A 17,785-nucleotide genomic window follows, 5' to 3' on the forward strand; every position below is an offset into this window, starting at 1 on the left:
ACTAGACTTATTCCACTACCTCTCCCTTTTTCTTGCTAGTCTTCCTCTCTATATTTTTACCTCTCTCTGTTGTAATATATGCCCTTATTTTTACTTTACTTCTACTTTCACTTTATTTTTACTGCCAACTCATTACACTCCCAAAACGTATCCATTGACCTTCCTTAATTTTTCAGTTTCCCTATTTTCAAAATATATTTTGGAGGTAATTTTCTTTGACCCCCGCCATTTCTTCAAAGTCAAGTATTAAATGCAATTGTAAGGTTCTTAACGCCCTTAGTAGCCTTGTTAAAGCTAGCAGTGTTCACAGAGAACAGTACCATGCAAACAAATAGAGTATGGAAAGCTTTGATAAGAATATGTATAGCACAGGGCTTCCTGTTGAAATCCTGAGGACTTCTGCAATCCTCAAAACAGGGATATTGAAAGTGCAAATGCAGGGAATATAAACAAAGTCTGAGGTTGCAATATATTGAAGTTTTCACCTTTAATACAAGGTACAGCAATCAAGATTTGAGTCCTAGGAGTGTGGGAATGCTGTCCATGCCAGGAGGTGCACTGCAGGTTGGACGGCACTGATTAATTTGGAGATTAGTCAGACAGGATTGTTATGCACCAATTAGCAAGCACTGAATAACTTGCTTATCTGATTTGTACAATGTAAAATTATTCTGTTACTACAGCTGCCCTTACATTACCTTCTAATGATCTGTAACGCTAGTAACTACATGAAGAGTACTGCACTTGTATACAATGCACCAAATAATTGATACTAAGCATTATACAAACCAAATGATGTGAAAAATATAATTTGCACTGTATATCCTGCCCGTATACAATGCACCAAATAATTGATACTAAGCATTATACAAACCAAATGATGTGAAAAATATAATTTGCACTGTATATCCTGCCCCTTACTGTATGTACAACAGTTCTGTTTCTTAGCTCGGTTAACACTAGTCTTCAAACTCTTTCCAAGTTAAACCTTTCATTCCCCATTATCAAGGAGCATCAATTTTACTATTAAGATGAAAGCAACTGATGCAAACTATTTTGACAGCACTCATGACTAATATCCCAAAGATTCAGTTTATGCCCCAAAGTGTGTGAGAATATTTGCAGAACAAGAGTCACTTTCCCAAGAGATATTTTAGAGTTGTCTGAAACTGAAAGAAACCTCTGCGAGTATGGCAGCTGCATGGTCTCAGTACAAGTCAAAGCAAACCAAAAAACAAGAGACCAGCATACAGTGGCACCAGATAAATCCTTTATTGTAGAAGTGCCCTACGCAAAAAAGCAGGAACAGACTGGTTTCAGCTTCAGTTACATAGCCTTCATCAGTGTTAATGTCTAATAAATAAGAAATGCTTTATATACATAATTTAAAGAACGTGATCAATTAAAGATGCTCATTAAGCCCTGGTTTTTAAAGAGACCTCCCAGTTTAACAATCCATTTTTTCTCCATACTGTTTAATAGTTCATGCCATCCTAATTTATTGCTTCTGGGTCTCATGATTTTAGCTATAATAGTAAAATTAAATGTAGCATTTTTGTGTGTCATTGTATGCTTATAGAGAGCGTTGGTTTCTTTATGGTGTTTAATGTCGCTAAGATGTTTAGAAATTCTGAATAAGGGGTCTGGAAGTTTGCCCTATGTAGAATGCTGAACAACTGCAACTAGCTAAGTAAACCACCCAATCAGTAACACAATTAGCAAAAAATGAAATGTCATAGACTTGAGGGGTATTTTGACTACGGAAGCTGTTTGTTTTTAAAACCCAAGGACAGTGAACACAATGGCCAGAAGGGTGACAACCAATTAAGGGGTCACCTGACAAAGTAACTTGTGTGCGTTTCTTATGATGAAGTTGACCATGTTAATGATTGAAAAAGGCAGCAAGATTTTTGCCTTTCTTGAAGGAAAAGTGATATCTGTCGCCCAAAATATCGCCAAGTCTAGTGTCAGATGTCAAAATATTCCAGTGGTGTTGCACAATATCCATTAGTGCCTTGGTGTTGCGTCCGTATGTAGTAAATAATCTAAGAGGCCCCACACCCCTATTACATTTGGCTTTATAAAGAAGACTACTGTCACGCACCATGATATCTACATTGCGTTTCATATGTAAAACATGCCCCATTTTATAACCTCTGTCCCTACATCTAAGAACCAAATCATCCCTGAAGTGTTCATAAGTATTTCCAGCAGAACAAATGCGTTTCATCCTCCTAAATTGAGATTTGGATTGAGATTTGGGGATGTTCATACAGATGTGGGGGTGGATGAAAACTGGTGGCATGGAGAAGTGAATTATATTCGGGAAATTTCTGATGAACGTCAGTGGTAAACATGTGGTCAGATGCTCTGGAGACCAACACATCCAAAAAAATGATTTTGTTCTTATCATAGTTGACCGTAAACTCAATTCCTCATTTGTTTTCATTTAGGTATGCAATGAATTCCAATAGGTAATCCACATCCGCTCTCCACACCAACCAGCAATGATCCAGATGTCTCATCCAGATGTTCATTTCGTCTATATATAAGTTACGGGAGTTATCATAAATGATCTGGTCCTCAATATATGCCATAAATAAATCAGCTGCACTTCTTAAATGTGTTCGGGCACGTATTAGAGAGACTACTGAATTCCTCCAGATTATTTCGGAGGTACAATTAGAACCTGATTGGTTGATGTGTACAATAGACGTCACATCCCTATATACCAACATCCCACACTGGGCAGGGTTGGAAGCCTTAGACTATTGGTTAAACAAAACAGAAATGTACAAACCAGGTTTCAATACATTGCTCCTCTGTCTCACTGAACATGTGCTCACGAAGAACCTATTTTTCTTTCGGGACAAATGTTTATTACAGATCAAGGGTACAGCTATGGGAGCATCTTTTGCCCCAATATATGCAGATTTATGGTATATATTGAGGAGCAGATCATTTATGATAACTCCCATAACTTGTATATAGACGAAATGGACATCTGGAGGAGATATTTGGATGATTGCTGGTTGGTGTGGAGAGCGGATGTGGATTACCTACTGGAATTCATTGCATACCTAAATGAAAACAAATGAGGAATTGAGTTTACGGTCAACTACAAGAACAAATTCTGTTTTTGGATGTGTTGGTCTCCAGAGCATTTGACCACACGTTGACCACTGAAGTTCATCTGAAATTTCCCAAATACAATTCACTTCTCCATGTCACCAGTTTTCATCCAACCCACATCTGTAGGAACATCCCCAAATCTCAATTTATGAGGATGAAACACATTTGTTCCAATGGAAATACTTATGAACACTTCAGGGATGATTTGGTTCTTAGATTTAGGGACAGAGGTTATAAAATGGGCCATGTTTTACATACGAAACACAATGTAGATAACATGGAGCGTGAGAATCTTCTTCTTTATAAAGCCAAATGTAATAGGGGTGGGGGGCCCCTTAGATTATTTACTACATACGGATGCAACACCAAGGCACTAATGGATATTGTGCAACACCATTGCAATATTTTGACATCTGACACTAGACTTGGTGATATTTTGGGCGACAGAGGTCACTTTTCCTTCAAGAAAAGCAAAAATCTTGCCGCCTTTTTCAACCATTATAAACATGGTCAACTTCATTGTAAGAAACACACAGGTTACTTTGTCAGGTGACCCCTTAATTGGTTGTCACCCTTCTGGTCACTGTATTCACTGTCCTAGGGTTTTAAAAACCAACAGCTTCAGTAGTCAAAATACCCCTCAAGTCTAGGACATTTCATTTTTTGCTAATTGCGTTACTGATTGGGTGGTTTATTTAGCTAGTTGCAATTGTTCAGCATTCTACATAGGGCAAACTTCCAGACCCCTTAAATTCAGAACTTCTGAACATCTTGGCGACATTAAACACCATAAAGAAACCAATGCCCTCTATAAACATACAATGACACACAAAAATGCTACATTTAATTTTACTATTATAGATAAAATCATGAGACCCAGAAGCAATAAATTAGGATGTCATGAACTATTAAACAGTATGGAGAAAACATGGATTGTTAAACTGGGAGGTCTCTTTAAACCAGGGCTTAATGAGCATCTGTAATTGATCACATGTCCTTTAAATTATGTACATAAGGCATTTCTTATTTATTAGACATTAACATTGATGAAGCTGAAACCGGTCTGTTCCTGCTTTTTTGCCTAGGGCACTTCTACAACAAAGGATTTATCTGGTGCCACTGTATGGTGGTCTCTTGTTTTTTGGTTTATTTTAGAGTTGTGTCATTATTTCAAGAGACCTTAAACCATCTGTCTGGTTCTTAGACTGAATGTGCACAGCAAAGAAAAAAAATTCAAACTTGACATGTAAGCACACTGTGCTGCTGAATGTCACATTCACTTACTGTATATGCCTCCATCCAGTTATTTTACAGTAAGGATATACAAATGCTTGTCTGGTTAACCTCCCTACAATAACAGGTCATTGTTAAGTAACTTTCTTGCATTAAATCCAATGATGTTTCAACCTACATCAGTGCACTTTACATTTCAGTTGAATTACAGCAAGTATCATTGTCTGCTGCATTACCTGGAAAATTTAACAATTTTTCAGTTGTAGGAATTATGATTATGGGTATCACCTTGTTGCTATAGAGTCCTACCACAGGCACTAGTTAGCAAAAATTAACCAACAAAATCGTTAGGACACCAAATTTATCAAGTGTCTTCAAATGTGCAACAATTATTTTCCTGTTATATGAAAAAAAGTGTAGTACAAACCAGTCTTCCCCAAAGACGCTATAGCCAGAAGAAAAATATATTTATCTAGAATGGTTTGTTCCATCTGCTCCAAGTGACTAAAGCCACTTGGTAGCATCTTGGAAACTAAATAGAGTTGCTGAAATTCACATCTTGCACGCACAATGATCACTCTTCAAAAAGAGTAAACATGGATTTATCTAGACACTGGTGTACTGTTACTATACATTACTTAGGCCAATACATTATACAAACTGCATTTTTTGTGTGCAGCTGCTACATGCTGATGCAAATCAGAAGTGATTGATTTAAGACGTACTGCCCACGTGGATGGCTATGCATCTCCAATACAATGATCTAATGCGCTAGTTTCCAGTGCAGCACAAAGAAAAATAAACTGACATTAATGTACAGGATTTGTGCATTTTACTAGAAAAGAAGGCAAGTACATAAACAAAATAGATAATCATTGTATCTGTAGTAGAAATTACATTTTTTAAAGTTTTAAATTAAATTAGTTTTGTAGCTCATTGGCAAGAAAAATAACCATAAATTTAAACTGATCATGCACTCAATTTCAGCAAGACTACCAAACTGTGTGTGTGTGGGAGGGCACAATGCACTTGCTCACTGTGTATTTGTTTTGGACTCATTCTAAAGAAATCATGTGCTGTTCCACTGAAACTGAACAAAGAACTGTTGAAATAAACTGCAACCACAACCACTCCTGGAAAGGATGGCCCAAAAAGCAATGGTAAAAACTACCCACAACTTTCTACTACTTTTCCCAGAAGGAAAATCCTTTAGCACAACAGTCTAAGACAACGATAAGAGTCTGCACTTACAGAGTCCTCCCTACCAAGGCTTGACAAAGGTGATCAAAAGATCAGACTGGGATGGAAAAATAATCCAGCAAGATTAACACATGCAAGTGCAGTAAAGCATAATATCAGAATTGAAAATAGTACAAAACTGATGTGCAAAATGGTTTGCTACAAAATTTAAAGTTACAGAAAAGGAAAACGTGACAGCTGCATAAAACTGGGTACAGCACCTAGGCCCTTCAGCCCATAGCATTCTTGATGCAAATTTATGGGCATCAACTTCACAAGACTACATCATTTTTGTTCCACCATAAAGGATGGTTGGAAACTTGGAAGCCTCCATCAGTCCACAATTTTTTTCCAGTCAGTGTCTTTTCTTTACTTGAAATGCAATTAAAACAAGTACAAGGAGTACTTACCATTTTTCTGTTTCATCTCTTCATGAAGCACACCTTGTTCAGGATTCTCTTGTCCAAAAAGCTTTTTATAAAGAACAGCCTCACTAGACAGGCGCTTCAGGTTCTCTTCAGCATGCACTCTCTCCAGTTCTAAATTACGGATCTTATCTTGCAAAGTTCTGAGAGCCGTAATCACAGCTGCCAAACAAAATTAAGCTTTCAGTTTAATTTGCATTTTTTTTCTTACTGCAATACTTTTTCAGCATTAAGACTCAATGTACAAAAACTACTTATTAAAAACACTGGAGAAAAAGAATGTGTGCACCCCCCCCCCTACACACACACATTTTTTTTAATTCTTGCTTTTATTAATCATAAAATAAATTACCTGGGTATTGGGTGACTCAATGATAAGTTACAGAAAATGCCTAAATTATTGTTACTGTAAGTAAAAAAATTATGGAATGAGAGTTTATGTCAAGGGTACAATGACACCCTCAGATAATTAAGCTAGGAAACCAAATACCTTCACTTCATAGAGAGGAAAATGGCACAAGCAGCTCAAGGAAGAAGTACATCTCTGCAACTGCACAAACTGTAACGGCAGCCTGGGTGCCAAAAATACTCAGGAATTTCCTGCCCCCACTCCTCAAAAGGAAGGAACGGGACTGCAGCAGTGACCACTTCAAACATTTATGGTTAAGGTAAGTGCAACTTATACAATTGATATCTCTCCCGAAGTAGCCTATAGTTACTGGAGTAGATTACCATACCTTATCCAACTAGGGAGGAAGGAGTAGGATCCAGAAGGCCATGGGGTATGGTTCTAGCAAACCTTGTTCTGGACCTGGAAAAGAAATTCAAGCTTGAAAGACTTTGCAAGCACATGTACAGAGGACCAAGTAAGCTGTCCCTTGGAATGCTTCTAGAGCATACCTCTTTTTCCACTATGCCATTGAAGTCAACTAGTTGTGTGCATCTTGACCTTACCAGTAAGTGATTTAACATGGTGGGAATCTATCAAAAATCTGGAAATAGTCTGATTTGATATGGGTTGCCTACTCTAGCTCATCATAGGAGATAAACTTTTAGTTATGTACTCACCATAACTTTAGATGTTTGGGATCCATCTCGCCTACATTCTGTACTGATGGGCTCGGAGCCGATCCCTCGGCTCCGACTCGGCAAGCTTATGCTATAGAGCGAGGCCTCTTATTGGCTGAGCTATCTTTATCCCAGGATGCACCACCACTAATCCCCCAGATCTTGTTTGTCCGCATTCATGCACACATGCACAACTGTTTATATAACATTGTTAGATGTTTCAAGATGAAACAGGATTCGGACCTTCTGATATCCTCTGATCTCCAAGGAAGGGGGAAGGAGGGTGGGTTATTAGGAATGTAGGCGAGATGGATCCCAAACATCTAAAGTTATGGTGAGTACATAACTAAAAGATGTTATGTGATCCTATCTCATCTACATTCTGTACTGATGGGACAGCGTCCCTAGCACCTAAATCCCGGGTGGCTCACTGGAAAACACTCCTGAGCACTGTGTAACCAAATGAAGCTCATCCTCTAGATGCCACATCCAATTTGTAGTGGGAAATAAAAGTGTGCGGGGAAGACCATGTAGCCGCAGCACAAATGTCACTAATGGCAAGTTTAGAATGAAAAGCTATCGAAGTAGCCATAGCCCTTGTAGAATGAGCTTTGACAGAGGTGGTAAGCTCTTTATTAGAATAAAAATAAGCTTGAGTAATACAGTCCCTGATCCATTTGGCAATAGTGACCTTTGTGACAGCTTTGCCCAATTTATTGTCTGCAAAGGATACAAACAACTGATCTGTTTTCCTTGTTTGCTTGGTCCTGTCTAAGTAAAAACGTAACTGCCTGTGGACATCTAGTGTATGGAATATGAATTCCGCTTTGCTAGAGTATTTTGGAAAAAAGACTGGAAGTTCTAACGATTGTTGTAAGCAGAAACTAGAACAAACTTTAGGGACAAAGGAAGGATTTGGCCTGCGGGATACTCTGTCTTTGTGAAAAACAAAGTACGGGGGTTTTACTGACAAAGCTTGAAGCTCTGAAACTTCTGGCAGAAGTAATTGCCACCAGAAAAGCTGTCTTCCATGATAGAAACTTTAGATCACATGTAGCCGCCGGTTCAAAGGGGAAGGAAGTCAAGGCGTGTAACACTATATCGAGATCCCATGGAGGTGCAGGATGAGAAATCGGAGGTCTTAATAGAGCAGCACCTTTCAAGAAGGTCTTACGCAATCTGTTGCTCATTAAAGGTGGGTCTATGGATTCGTGAAAATTGGAAATCGCTGCCAATTGTACCTTGATGGTAGAAACTGAAGAGCCTTGATTGAAGAGAGAAGTTAAAAATGTTAGAACTACTGCCACGGGAATATAAATGGGGTCCAGGCCCCGGAGTTGAGCCCAAATAGCAAATCTTTTCCATTTGCTAGAATACAGTTTCTTTGTAGCAGACTTATGGGCCGAAGATAGTATGTGTACAACATCTGGATCCAATGTATGACTCCTGACTATAGTCGGAAGAGGAGGAGCCAAGCCGTCAATTTTAAGGTGTGTAGGGACTGGTGGAATAGTCCTGACTGATGAACCAGTAGGTCTGGGATCTGATCCAGGAACCATGGACCTTCCAGAGCATATTTCCGAAGATAGGGAAACCATACTTGACGAGGCCAGTAAGGAGCAATTAAGATCATTTTGCTCCCCAAGAGAGATGCCTTTTGAATCACCCTGGGAAGGAGAGGAACTGGAGGGAAGGCATAAAGCAAGCCGGTGGGCCAAGGATGGACTAATGCATCCATGGGGCTCTTCCCCGGAGCCGGGGTTAGGGAGAAGAATTCTTTGCACTTCGCATTCAGAGGAGTCGCGAATAGGTCGCAACACGGAACTCCCCATTCGCTGAAAATCTGACTTGCAACTGTCATATTCAGAGACCATTCGTGAGGAGAGAGGATGGTTCTGCTCAATCTGTCGGCTATCACAATGGACTTGCCCGGTATGCGAGTAGCCACTAGGAAGCGTTTGGTCGAGACTGCCCATTCCGAAACTCTCATGGCTTCTCTGCAAAGAGGATAGGATCTGGTCCCTCCCTGTTTGTTCAGGTACCAGACAACTGACATGTTGTCTGAGTGAACAGCAATTACGCCCTGAGGGAGATAATCGTGAAGGGCTTGAAGGGACAGAAGTACTGCCCTCATTTCTAGGATGTTGATATGAAGAAGAGTCTCTTCTGGGTGCCATTTGCCTTGGACTGACCTGCCCAGGGAATGCCCCCCCCCCATCTGGGAGGCGTCCGTGGTCAAAGTGGCCACCGGAGGAGGTAGAACAAAGGGTCGTCCCTGATCCAAATTGGAGGGCACTAGCCACCAGCGAAGGTCCCGTTTGCAAGATTCCGTGATCCATATGAGGTGACAGAGGGAATTCCTGAAAGGACCACTGAGCTGAAAGAAGCCACTGGAGGATTCGCATGTGCAACCTTGCCAAGGGGACTAGAAGAACCGTGGCAGACATGGATACCAATAGCTGCAGGACCATCCTGGCTGGAGCTTTGGACCTGGGAAGTAAGGCTCGAACTTGAGTCTGTATGGTTTGTATTCTGTCTGTAGGTAGATAGACCCGCATTCGGTTTGAGTCTATCTCTACCCCTATGAATCTTATTCGTTGAGATGGCAGCAACACAGACTTTGGCCAATTGAAGGTGATTCCAAGGGAACTGCCCAGTGATATAGTGGCTTGCAGGCTCTGCAGTAGTAGATGCCTGGAGGTGGCAGTTAGGAGCCAGTCGTCTAGATACAGAAACACCTGGAATCCTAGACTTCTCAGGTGAGCAGTCACGACTGCCAAACACTTGGTGAACACCCTGGGGGCTGTGGTGAGACCAAAGGGCAGCGCACGGAACTGGAAATGGCTGCCTCCTAGGCTGAAGCGCAGATGTCTCCTGGACGCTTGATGTACCATGATATGGTAATAAGCGTCCTTGAGATCTATGGAGCACATCCAAACACCCTTCTCCAGCAATGGGAGAATGGTTTGTAGGGTGACCATTCGGAACTTGGACTTTCTGACTGAACGGTTTAGGATGCTGAGGTCCAAAATGGGCCTCAAGTCCCTGGTCTTTTTTGGCACCAAAAAGAGTCTTGAGTAAGTCCCTAATCCGATCTGGTCTGCGGGGACCGGTTGGATGACTCCTTTTTGCAGCAGCTTTAAAACTTCTGAGGCTGCAGTATCCCGCTGACTGGGTGGCGGGTCCGGGATTTTTTTGGACTAAGGGGGGGGGGGTGAGAGAATGGGATGGAGTAGCCTCCGGCGATAATTCGAAGCACCCATCGGTCCTGAGTGATACCTTCCCAGGCTTTTAGGTGCTTCGAGAAACGACCCCCAACTGGCTCCGGAGCTGCACAGCCGGGCAATCCCTCAGGGACTGTGAAAGGTTGAAGAGCCATGAAAGGACTCGCGGTCTCCAGTGTTGCGAGGGCCTCTGCCGCCTCTGGGACGGCGTCTTCCGGAAGAATTTCCCCCTCCCCTGCCTCTGGAAGGGGGATCCTCCTGCTGAGAGGGGTAAGGCTTCTGAGATCTACGGAACCACATCTTCCCTCCTCTTTTAGCCTTGGGATAAGGCCGAAAGGGAGTGAAAATAGTGCCCCTACGGCAGTCAGAGTCTTACCCTCCTGTTCACAGCGGGTCAGTGTGTCCTTTACTTTGGGTCCAAACAGGGAGGACCCATCAAAGGGGGCGTCGGCATAGGAAGACTTAAAGGCCTCCGCGATATGACAGAGGCGGAGCCAGGCTTGTCTCCGTAGACCAATGCCTGTACCCGCCGCTCTACTTGCCCCTTCGGCTGCATAAGAAATGAGCCTCATGGACGAGTTTGAGATGGACGACATTGTAGCCAGCTGAGAGCCAACCGTCTGGGCCAGCTCCTCAGGCAGGTTACCCAAGAGGGTATCGGATAGTTCCTTAATCAGATCCCTCTGAAATCTGGTAAAGTGCGTAAGGTAGTTCAAGGACCTCAAAGTAAAGGCCGCTGAACTCAGGGTGCGCTTCCCATACCGATCCATGCTCCTACACTCCTTATTAGGAGGATGGACGGACGTCGAAGCCTCTGCTACATCTTGCTGGGTGTAGCAGATGCCACCACCAAAGCATCTACAGCCACACCTTTAGTCAGAAACTCTTTTTCAGGGGGTGCCGAGAGGAACTTATTCGGACAAGCAGGCACCGGTTCCACAGAGTCTGGGTGTTCCCACGCCCTTCGACAGATCAAATCCAAGAGCTCATCGAAGGGCGGAGACACCCAGGAGGCGGAGGGCTGAGCCCCGAAGGCCTTCAGGAACACCGACTCATCAGCAGAGGGAGGTTTGGACTGCCAGCCGCCTCGTTGTTTTAGGGCTTCCATGATGTCTGCAAAGGAGACATCATCCGAGGACGACTTAGGGGACCCCTCTGCATCATCGAGATCAGTGTCTAATGTAAGAGACTCGTCAGGGGAGTCAACGTGCTTCCTCTTGCACGATCTCTTCCTGGGGGGGTTCTTCCAAAGAGGCTTCAGAAGGACCTCCAGGAGGAGGAGAAACCCCAGTGGGGGTAACCTGAGGCTCCGGGGCTCCGCTGTCCAAGGACAGGGGGACTGCCAAAGACCCAGTCTCGGTATGCAGGGAAGGAGCTGGGGAAACCATGGAGGTAGCCAAGGAAGATTTGGCTAACGCACTCCTCATAGCCCTGAAGGCGGGACCACCAGAATCCTGGGGGGGTCCCACCTCTGTGGCCACGACAGTGGACGGCACTCCCGCCGCCGACGCACCAAGAGGGAGACTTGGGACTGAAAGCATCAGTCCCGAAGCCTCCCCCCCAGGGCCGAAGGAAGAAGTCCGTGTACTGAACTCCGACCCAAGAGCCGGAGTTGGAGCAAGGGTCGGGCCTGACCCTAAAACCTCCACCGGTTCCACCAGCACCAACGGTGCCGAAGCTGTTGGAGAAGGAACCATAGTAGGGAAGTGGACCATCGGCTCCGAAGCCGAATGGGCTGGAGCCGAAACTAGCTTTTGGAACACCAGAGACTGGAAGAGTCTAAGGAGCACCCTGTCGATGTCCGAATCAGACATCTTGGATGATCTAGAGGATACCGATCGGGCCCGAACAGATTTCTCCATCGGCTCCGAAGGACTTGGGGACCGGCTCCGAATGGACTCTACCACTATCGGCTCTGAGGGAGATCTCAAGGCAATTTCCTTCGGTGCTGATAAGGACTTCGCCTCCGAGGGGGAAGAGTCTGAGCCGGTAACCCCTTATCGGCTCCAATATCAGTGGAGCCGATGAAGGTGACCCGCCTCTCGATGCTCCAGTCCTCGGCTCCGAAACCAGAGGAGTCGAGGTTGGAGGCATTGAGGCAGACCGTTCCGCCCTCGGCTCCGAAGTCAGTGGAGCCGATGGAGAAGTCTGCTTAGATTTTTTAGCAGTCTGTTCCGACTGACAGGTCGGAGCCGACGCTTTCTTCTTTTTTGAAGGAGAAGGAGAGGAAGATAAAGCCTCCTCGAAGGATGGCTTAATTAACCCCTTCAGGATTAATTTACTTTTCCTCTCCTGGAGGACTCTAGATGAAAAGGCGTGACACACGCTACACGATTCTTGTAGGTGCTTGGCACCTAAGCAATAGACGCACGAAGAGTGGTCATCCGTTATGGACATCTTAAAACCACACCTCGTGCATTTTTTAAACCCGGTGGGTTTGTGTTCTTTTGACATGGCCAAAATAGCCCAAACACAGTTGTCTGCAGCAAAAGGAAAAGTTTGTCACAGTATGAATATATATCTTATCTCTCTCTTTTTTTTTTTTAAATCTGCACAAGTACAGTACAACGAAAAATTATACAGAAAAGAGAGAGATAGAGAGAGTCAAGACCCTCTAACTTAAACGGGTACTTGACCCACAAACGAAAAACCAAGAAAGTAAAGCAACAGGGGAAGGCCCCTCTAACTAAAACGGGAAACCTTCCATTTGCGAAAATGCACAATTTCTCAACAGAAATATCAAATACACACTCAAAACACAAGAATAGCTGTTAAAACAGCTTTTGGGTTGAAAATCAGCAAATTTCTGACAGGAAAAGCCTAAAATTAGTACTTAGCCCAGCCAAGTTGAGACCACGTCTATGCTTGTAAGCGGCAAACGAGATCTGAGGGATTAGTGGTGGTGCATCCTGGGATAAAGATAGCTCAGCCAATAAGAGGCCTCGCTCTATAGCATAAGCGTGCCGAGTCGGAGCCGAGGGATCGGCTCCGAGCCCATCAGTACAGAATGTAGGCAAGATAGGATCACATAACATCTTTTAGTTATGTACTTACCATAACTTTAGATGTATGGGATCCATCTCGCCTACATTCTCTACAGATGGGTTCGGAGCCGATCCTCGGCTCCGACTCGCCATACAATAGAACGCAGTCTCTTATTGGCCGAGTTACCTCGTATCCCAGGATGCACCACTACTGCTTCCCCAGATCTTGTTTGTCCGCACACATGCACACACACATAGACTGTTGTTATAACATTGCCAGGTATTTCAAAAGAGGAAGAAGCTGAACTCTGATCGTCTGGTCTCTTCTGGTCTACGAGGCAGGGGGAAGGAGGGTGGGTTATTAGGAATGTAGGCGAGATGGATCCCATACATCTAAAGTTATGGTAAGTACATAACTAAAAGATGTAATGTGATCCTATCTCGCCTACATTCTCTACAGATGGGACAGCGTCCCTAGCACCTAATTCCTGGGTGGCTCACTGGAAAACGCTCCTGAGAACTGTGGAACCAAAGGAAGCTCGACCCCTAGATGCCACATCCAATTTGTAGTGAGAAATAAAGGTGTGTAAAGAAGACCACGTAGCAGCCGCACAAATGTCACCAATAGAGAGCTTGGAATGAAAGGCTGCCGAAGTGGCCATAGCCCTGGTAGAATGAGCTTTCACTGGAACTATAAGCAACGTAATTGTCTGTGCACATCTAAGCTGTGAAAGGTATACTCAGCTCTGTTTGAATACTTAGGGAAAAAAAACGGTAATTCCAGTGATTGCTGCAAACAAAAGTTAGAACAAACCTTTGGTATAAAGGATGGGTTTGGTCTAAGAGATACTCTATCCTTGTGAAATACCAGGTATGGTGGTTTGACACATAGGGCTTGAAGTTCTGAAACTCGTCTGGCTGATGTAATAGCAACTAGAAGAGCAGTCTTCCAGGAAAGAAATTTTAAGTCACAGGTTGCTGCCGGCTCAAAGGGAGATGAGGTTAATGCACCTAACACCACGTTAAGGTCCCACGGTGGTGCAGGATGAGATATAGGGGGCCGTAGAAGCCAAGCTCCTTTAATAAAAGCTTTGCACAACTTGTTGCTCATTAAAGGTGGTTCTACGCTCTCGTGAAAATTGGAAATAGCAGCCAATTGAACTTTGATGGTAGACACTGAACAACCTTGGATGAACAGGGAAGCTAAAAACTTCAGAACCTCTGACACCGAGGCTGTCATAGGGTCTAATCCTCGGAGTTGGGCCCAAATAGCAAACCTACTAAAAAGATGTACAGCAGTAAATGGAAGAGAAGTCTTGTGGGCCGAGGACAAAATATGCATGACTTCAGGGTCGAAAGAATGGCTCCTAACTATGGTCGGAAGAGGAGTAGCCAAGCTGCTAACTTCAATGAATGGAGGGACTGATGGAGCTGTCCTGACTGATGCGTCAAGAGGTCCGGAACTTGATCCAGGAACCAGGGACCCTCCAATGCATATTTGTGAAGAAAGGGGAACCAGACTTGACGAGGCCAGTATGGGGCGATTAGAATCATTTTGCTTCCCAAGCGAATCGCCTTCTGAATCACCTTGGGGAGAAGGGGAACCAGTGGAAAAGCGTATAGCAGACCGGGGGGCCAAGCTTGGACTAGAGCATCCTTGGGGATCTCCCCCGGAACTGGGGTGAGAGAGAAGAACTGCTGGCATTTGGCGTTGAGGGGAGTTGCGAAAAGATCGCAACAAGGAGCTCCCAATCTCGTGAAAATCTGTGTTACCACTCTGTCGTTCAAGGACCACTCGTGAGGGGAGAGAATAGTTCTGCTCAGTCTGTCGGCTATCACGTTGGATCTCCCCAGAATGCGTGTTGCCACTAGGAAACGTTTGGTAGCAATCGCCCAATCCCAAACCTTCATGGCCTCTCTGCAAAGGGGGTAAGACCTGGTCCCTCCTTGCTTGTTTTCTCTGCAAAGGGGGTAAGACCTGGTCCCTCCTTGCTTGTTTAAGTACCATACTACCGACATGTTGTTGGACTGAATGGCAATCGTACCCTGGGGGAGGTGATCGCGCAGTGCTTGCAACGTTAAAAGCACCGCCCTCATTTCCAGGATATTGATGTGGAGAAGACTCTCGTCGGTGTGCCACATGCCTTAGACCGACCTGTCCAGATAATGTCCCCCCCACCCTGTCTGGGAGGCGTCCGTAGTCAACGTGGCCGAGGGGGATGGGGGAACGAAGGGTCGCCCTAGATTCAGGATGGAGGAAAGAAGCCACCAACGAAGATCCTGTTTGCACGTCTCTGTGATCAAAATGTGGTGACTGAGGGGAAGGTCTTGATAAGACCACTGGACTGATAGGAGCCACTGGAGTATCCTCATACGCAACCTTGCCAAGGGGACCAGAAGAATGGTGGCTGACATGGAACCCAACAGCTGCAGGACCATTCTCGCTGGAGCGCAACGTCTGAGGAGTAATGCCCAAACCTGAGACTGCAACGCTGCTATACTTTCCGCAGGAAGATAGACTCGCATCTGCCTTGAGTCTATTTCTGCACCAATAAACAGAATACGCTGCGATGGCAGCAATATGGATTTTGTCCAATTGAAGGTGATTCCTAAGGAGTTGCCTAGAGAAATAGTGGCTGCTAGAGCTTTCAAGAGTAGATGCCTGGAGGTGGCAGTTAGGAGCCAGTCGTCTAGGTATGGAAACACCTGGAATCCTAGACTTCTCAGGTGAGCAGTCACCACCGCCAAACATTTGGTGAACACCCTTTGGGCTGTGGCGAGACCAAAGGGCAGTGCATGGAACTGGAAATGACTGTCTCCTAGGCTGAAGCGCAAGTGTCTCCTTGACGCCTGATCTATCAGAATGTGATAATAGGCGTCTTTGAGATCTATGGAGCACATCCAAACACCTTTCTCCAAAAGCGGGAGAATGGATTGCAAGGTGACCGTCCGGAATTTGGACTTTTTCACTAATCGGTTTAATTTGCTGAGATCCAAAATGGGCTTCAAGTCCCCGGTCTTTTTTGGTACCAAAAAGAATCTTGAGTAAGTCTCTGATCCGGCCTGATCTGCGGGGACAGGTTGGATGACTCCTTTTTGAAGCAGCTTCGATATTTCGCTGACTGCAAGATCCCGTTGACTGGGTGGCGGGTCCGGGATTCTTTGGGATGGTGGGGGGGGGGGTTAAGAGAAGGGAATGGTGTAACCTCCGGCGAGGATTCGGAGCACCCATTGGTCCTGAGTGATATTTGCCCAGGCCTTTAGGTGCCTCGAAAAACGACTCCCGACTGGCTCCGGAGCTGCACAGTCGGGTACTCCTTCAGGGATGCTGGAAGGAGGAGGAGCCACGAAAGGACTCGCGGTCTCCAGTGTTGCGGGGGCCTCCGCCGCCTCTGGGACGGCGTCTCCCTAAAAAATCCCCCCCCTCTGCCTCTAGAAGGGGAATCGCTCTGCTGTGACGAGTAAGGCTTTTGAGACTTACGGAACCACATTTTCCCTCCTCTTCGAGTCTTGGGATAAGGTCTGAAGGGAGTGGAAAACCGGGCCCCTACGGCAGTTAAAGTCTTACCCTCCTGTTCGCAGCGAGTGAAAGTGTCCTTTACCTTGGGTCCAAACAGTAAGGACCCCTCAAAGGGGGCGTCGGCAAAGGAAGACTTAAAGGCCTCCGCAAAGTGACACAGGCGTAGCCAGGCTTCTCTCCGTAGAGCAACACCTGTTCCCGCCACTCTGCTCGCTCCTTCGGCTGCATAAGAAATGAGCCTCATGGACGAGTTGGATAATGAGGACAGGGTAGCCAACTGGGAGTTAACCGTTTGGGCCAACTGCTCAGGTAAGTTACCGGAGAGGGTATCCAAAAGCTCCTTGACCAGATCCCTCTGCAGTCTCGTGAAATGCGTCAAGTAGTTCAGAGACCTTAATATAAAGGTCGCTGAAGCAAGGGTGCGCTTCCCGTACCGATCCATGCTCCTAGACTCCTTATTAGGAGGATGGATGGACGTTGAAGCCTCTGCCACATCTTGCTGGGTGGCAGAAGCCACCACCAAGGCATCTACAGCCACACCTTTCGAAAGAAAGTCCTTATCAGGAGGAGCCGAAAGGAATTTATTGGGGCGAGCTGGCACCGGTTCAACAGAATCCGGGTGTTCCCACGCCCTTAGAGAGATCAAATCCAGAAGCTCATCAAAGGGCTGAGACACCCAGGAGGCGGAGGGCTGAGCCCCGAAGGCCTTGAGGAAAACCGACTCTTCAGCAGAAGGGGGTTTGGACTGCCAGTCACCTCGTTGCTTAAGGATCTCCAAGATGTCCGCAAAGGAGACATCCGAGGATGACTTGGGGGACCCTTCCGCATTATCGAGGTCGGTATCCGAGGTAAGAGACTCATCAGGGGAGTCGACGTGCTTCCTCTTGCACGGTTTCTTCCTCGGAGGTTCCTCCGAAAACGTTTCAGAGGGACCTCCAGGAAGAAGGGAACCCCCAATGG

General features: G+C 45.2%; 1 protein-coding gene across 4 annotated transcripts in view; it reads right to left on the minus strand.

Moving 5' to 3' along the window:
- Positions 1-17,785, minus strand: part of CEP57L1 (centrosomal protein 57 like 1) — a 971,979-nt gene that overhangs the window by 703,135 nt on the left and 251,059 nt on the right. For all 4 annotated transcript variants that reach the window (XM_044065279.1, XM_044065261.1, XM_044065253.1 and 1 more), the window contains exon 3: positions 6,015-6,191. In XM_044065279.1, coding sequence (XP_043921214.1) covers positions 6,015-6,191 — 177 coding nt within the window. The remainder of the gene's footprint in view (positions 1-6,014; positions 6,192-17,785) is intronic.

Source organism: Protopterus annectens, chromosome 1.part0, assembly GCF_019279795.1.
Source record: "Protopterus annectens isolate FY-2018-M chromosome 1.part0, PAN1.0, whole genome shotgun sequence".
NCBI lineage: Eukaryota > Metazoa > Chordata > Ceratodontiformes > Protopteridae > Protopterus > Protopterus annectens.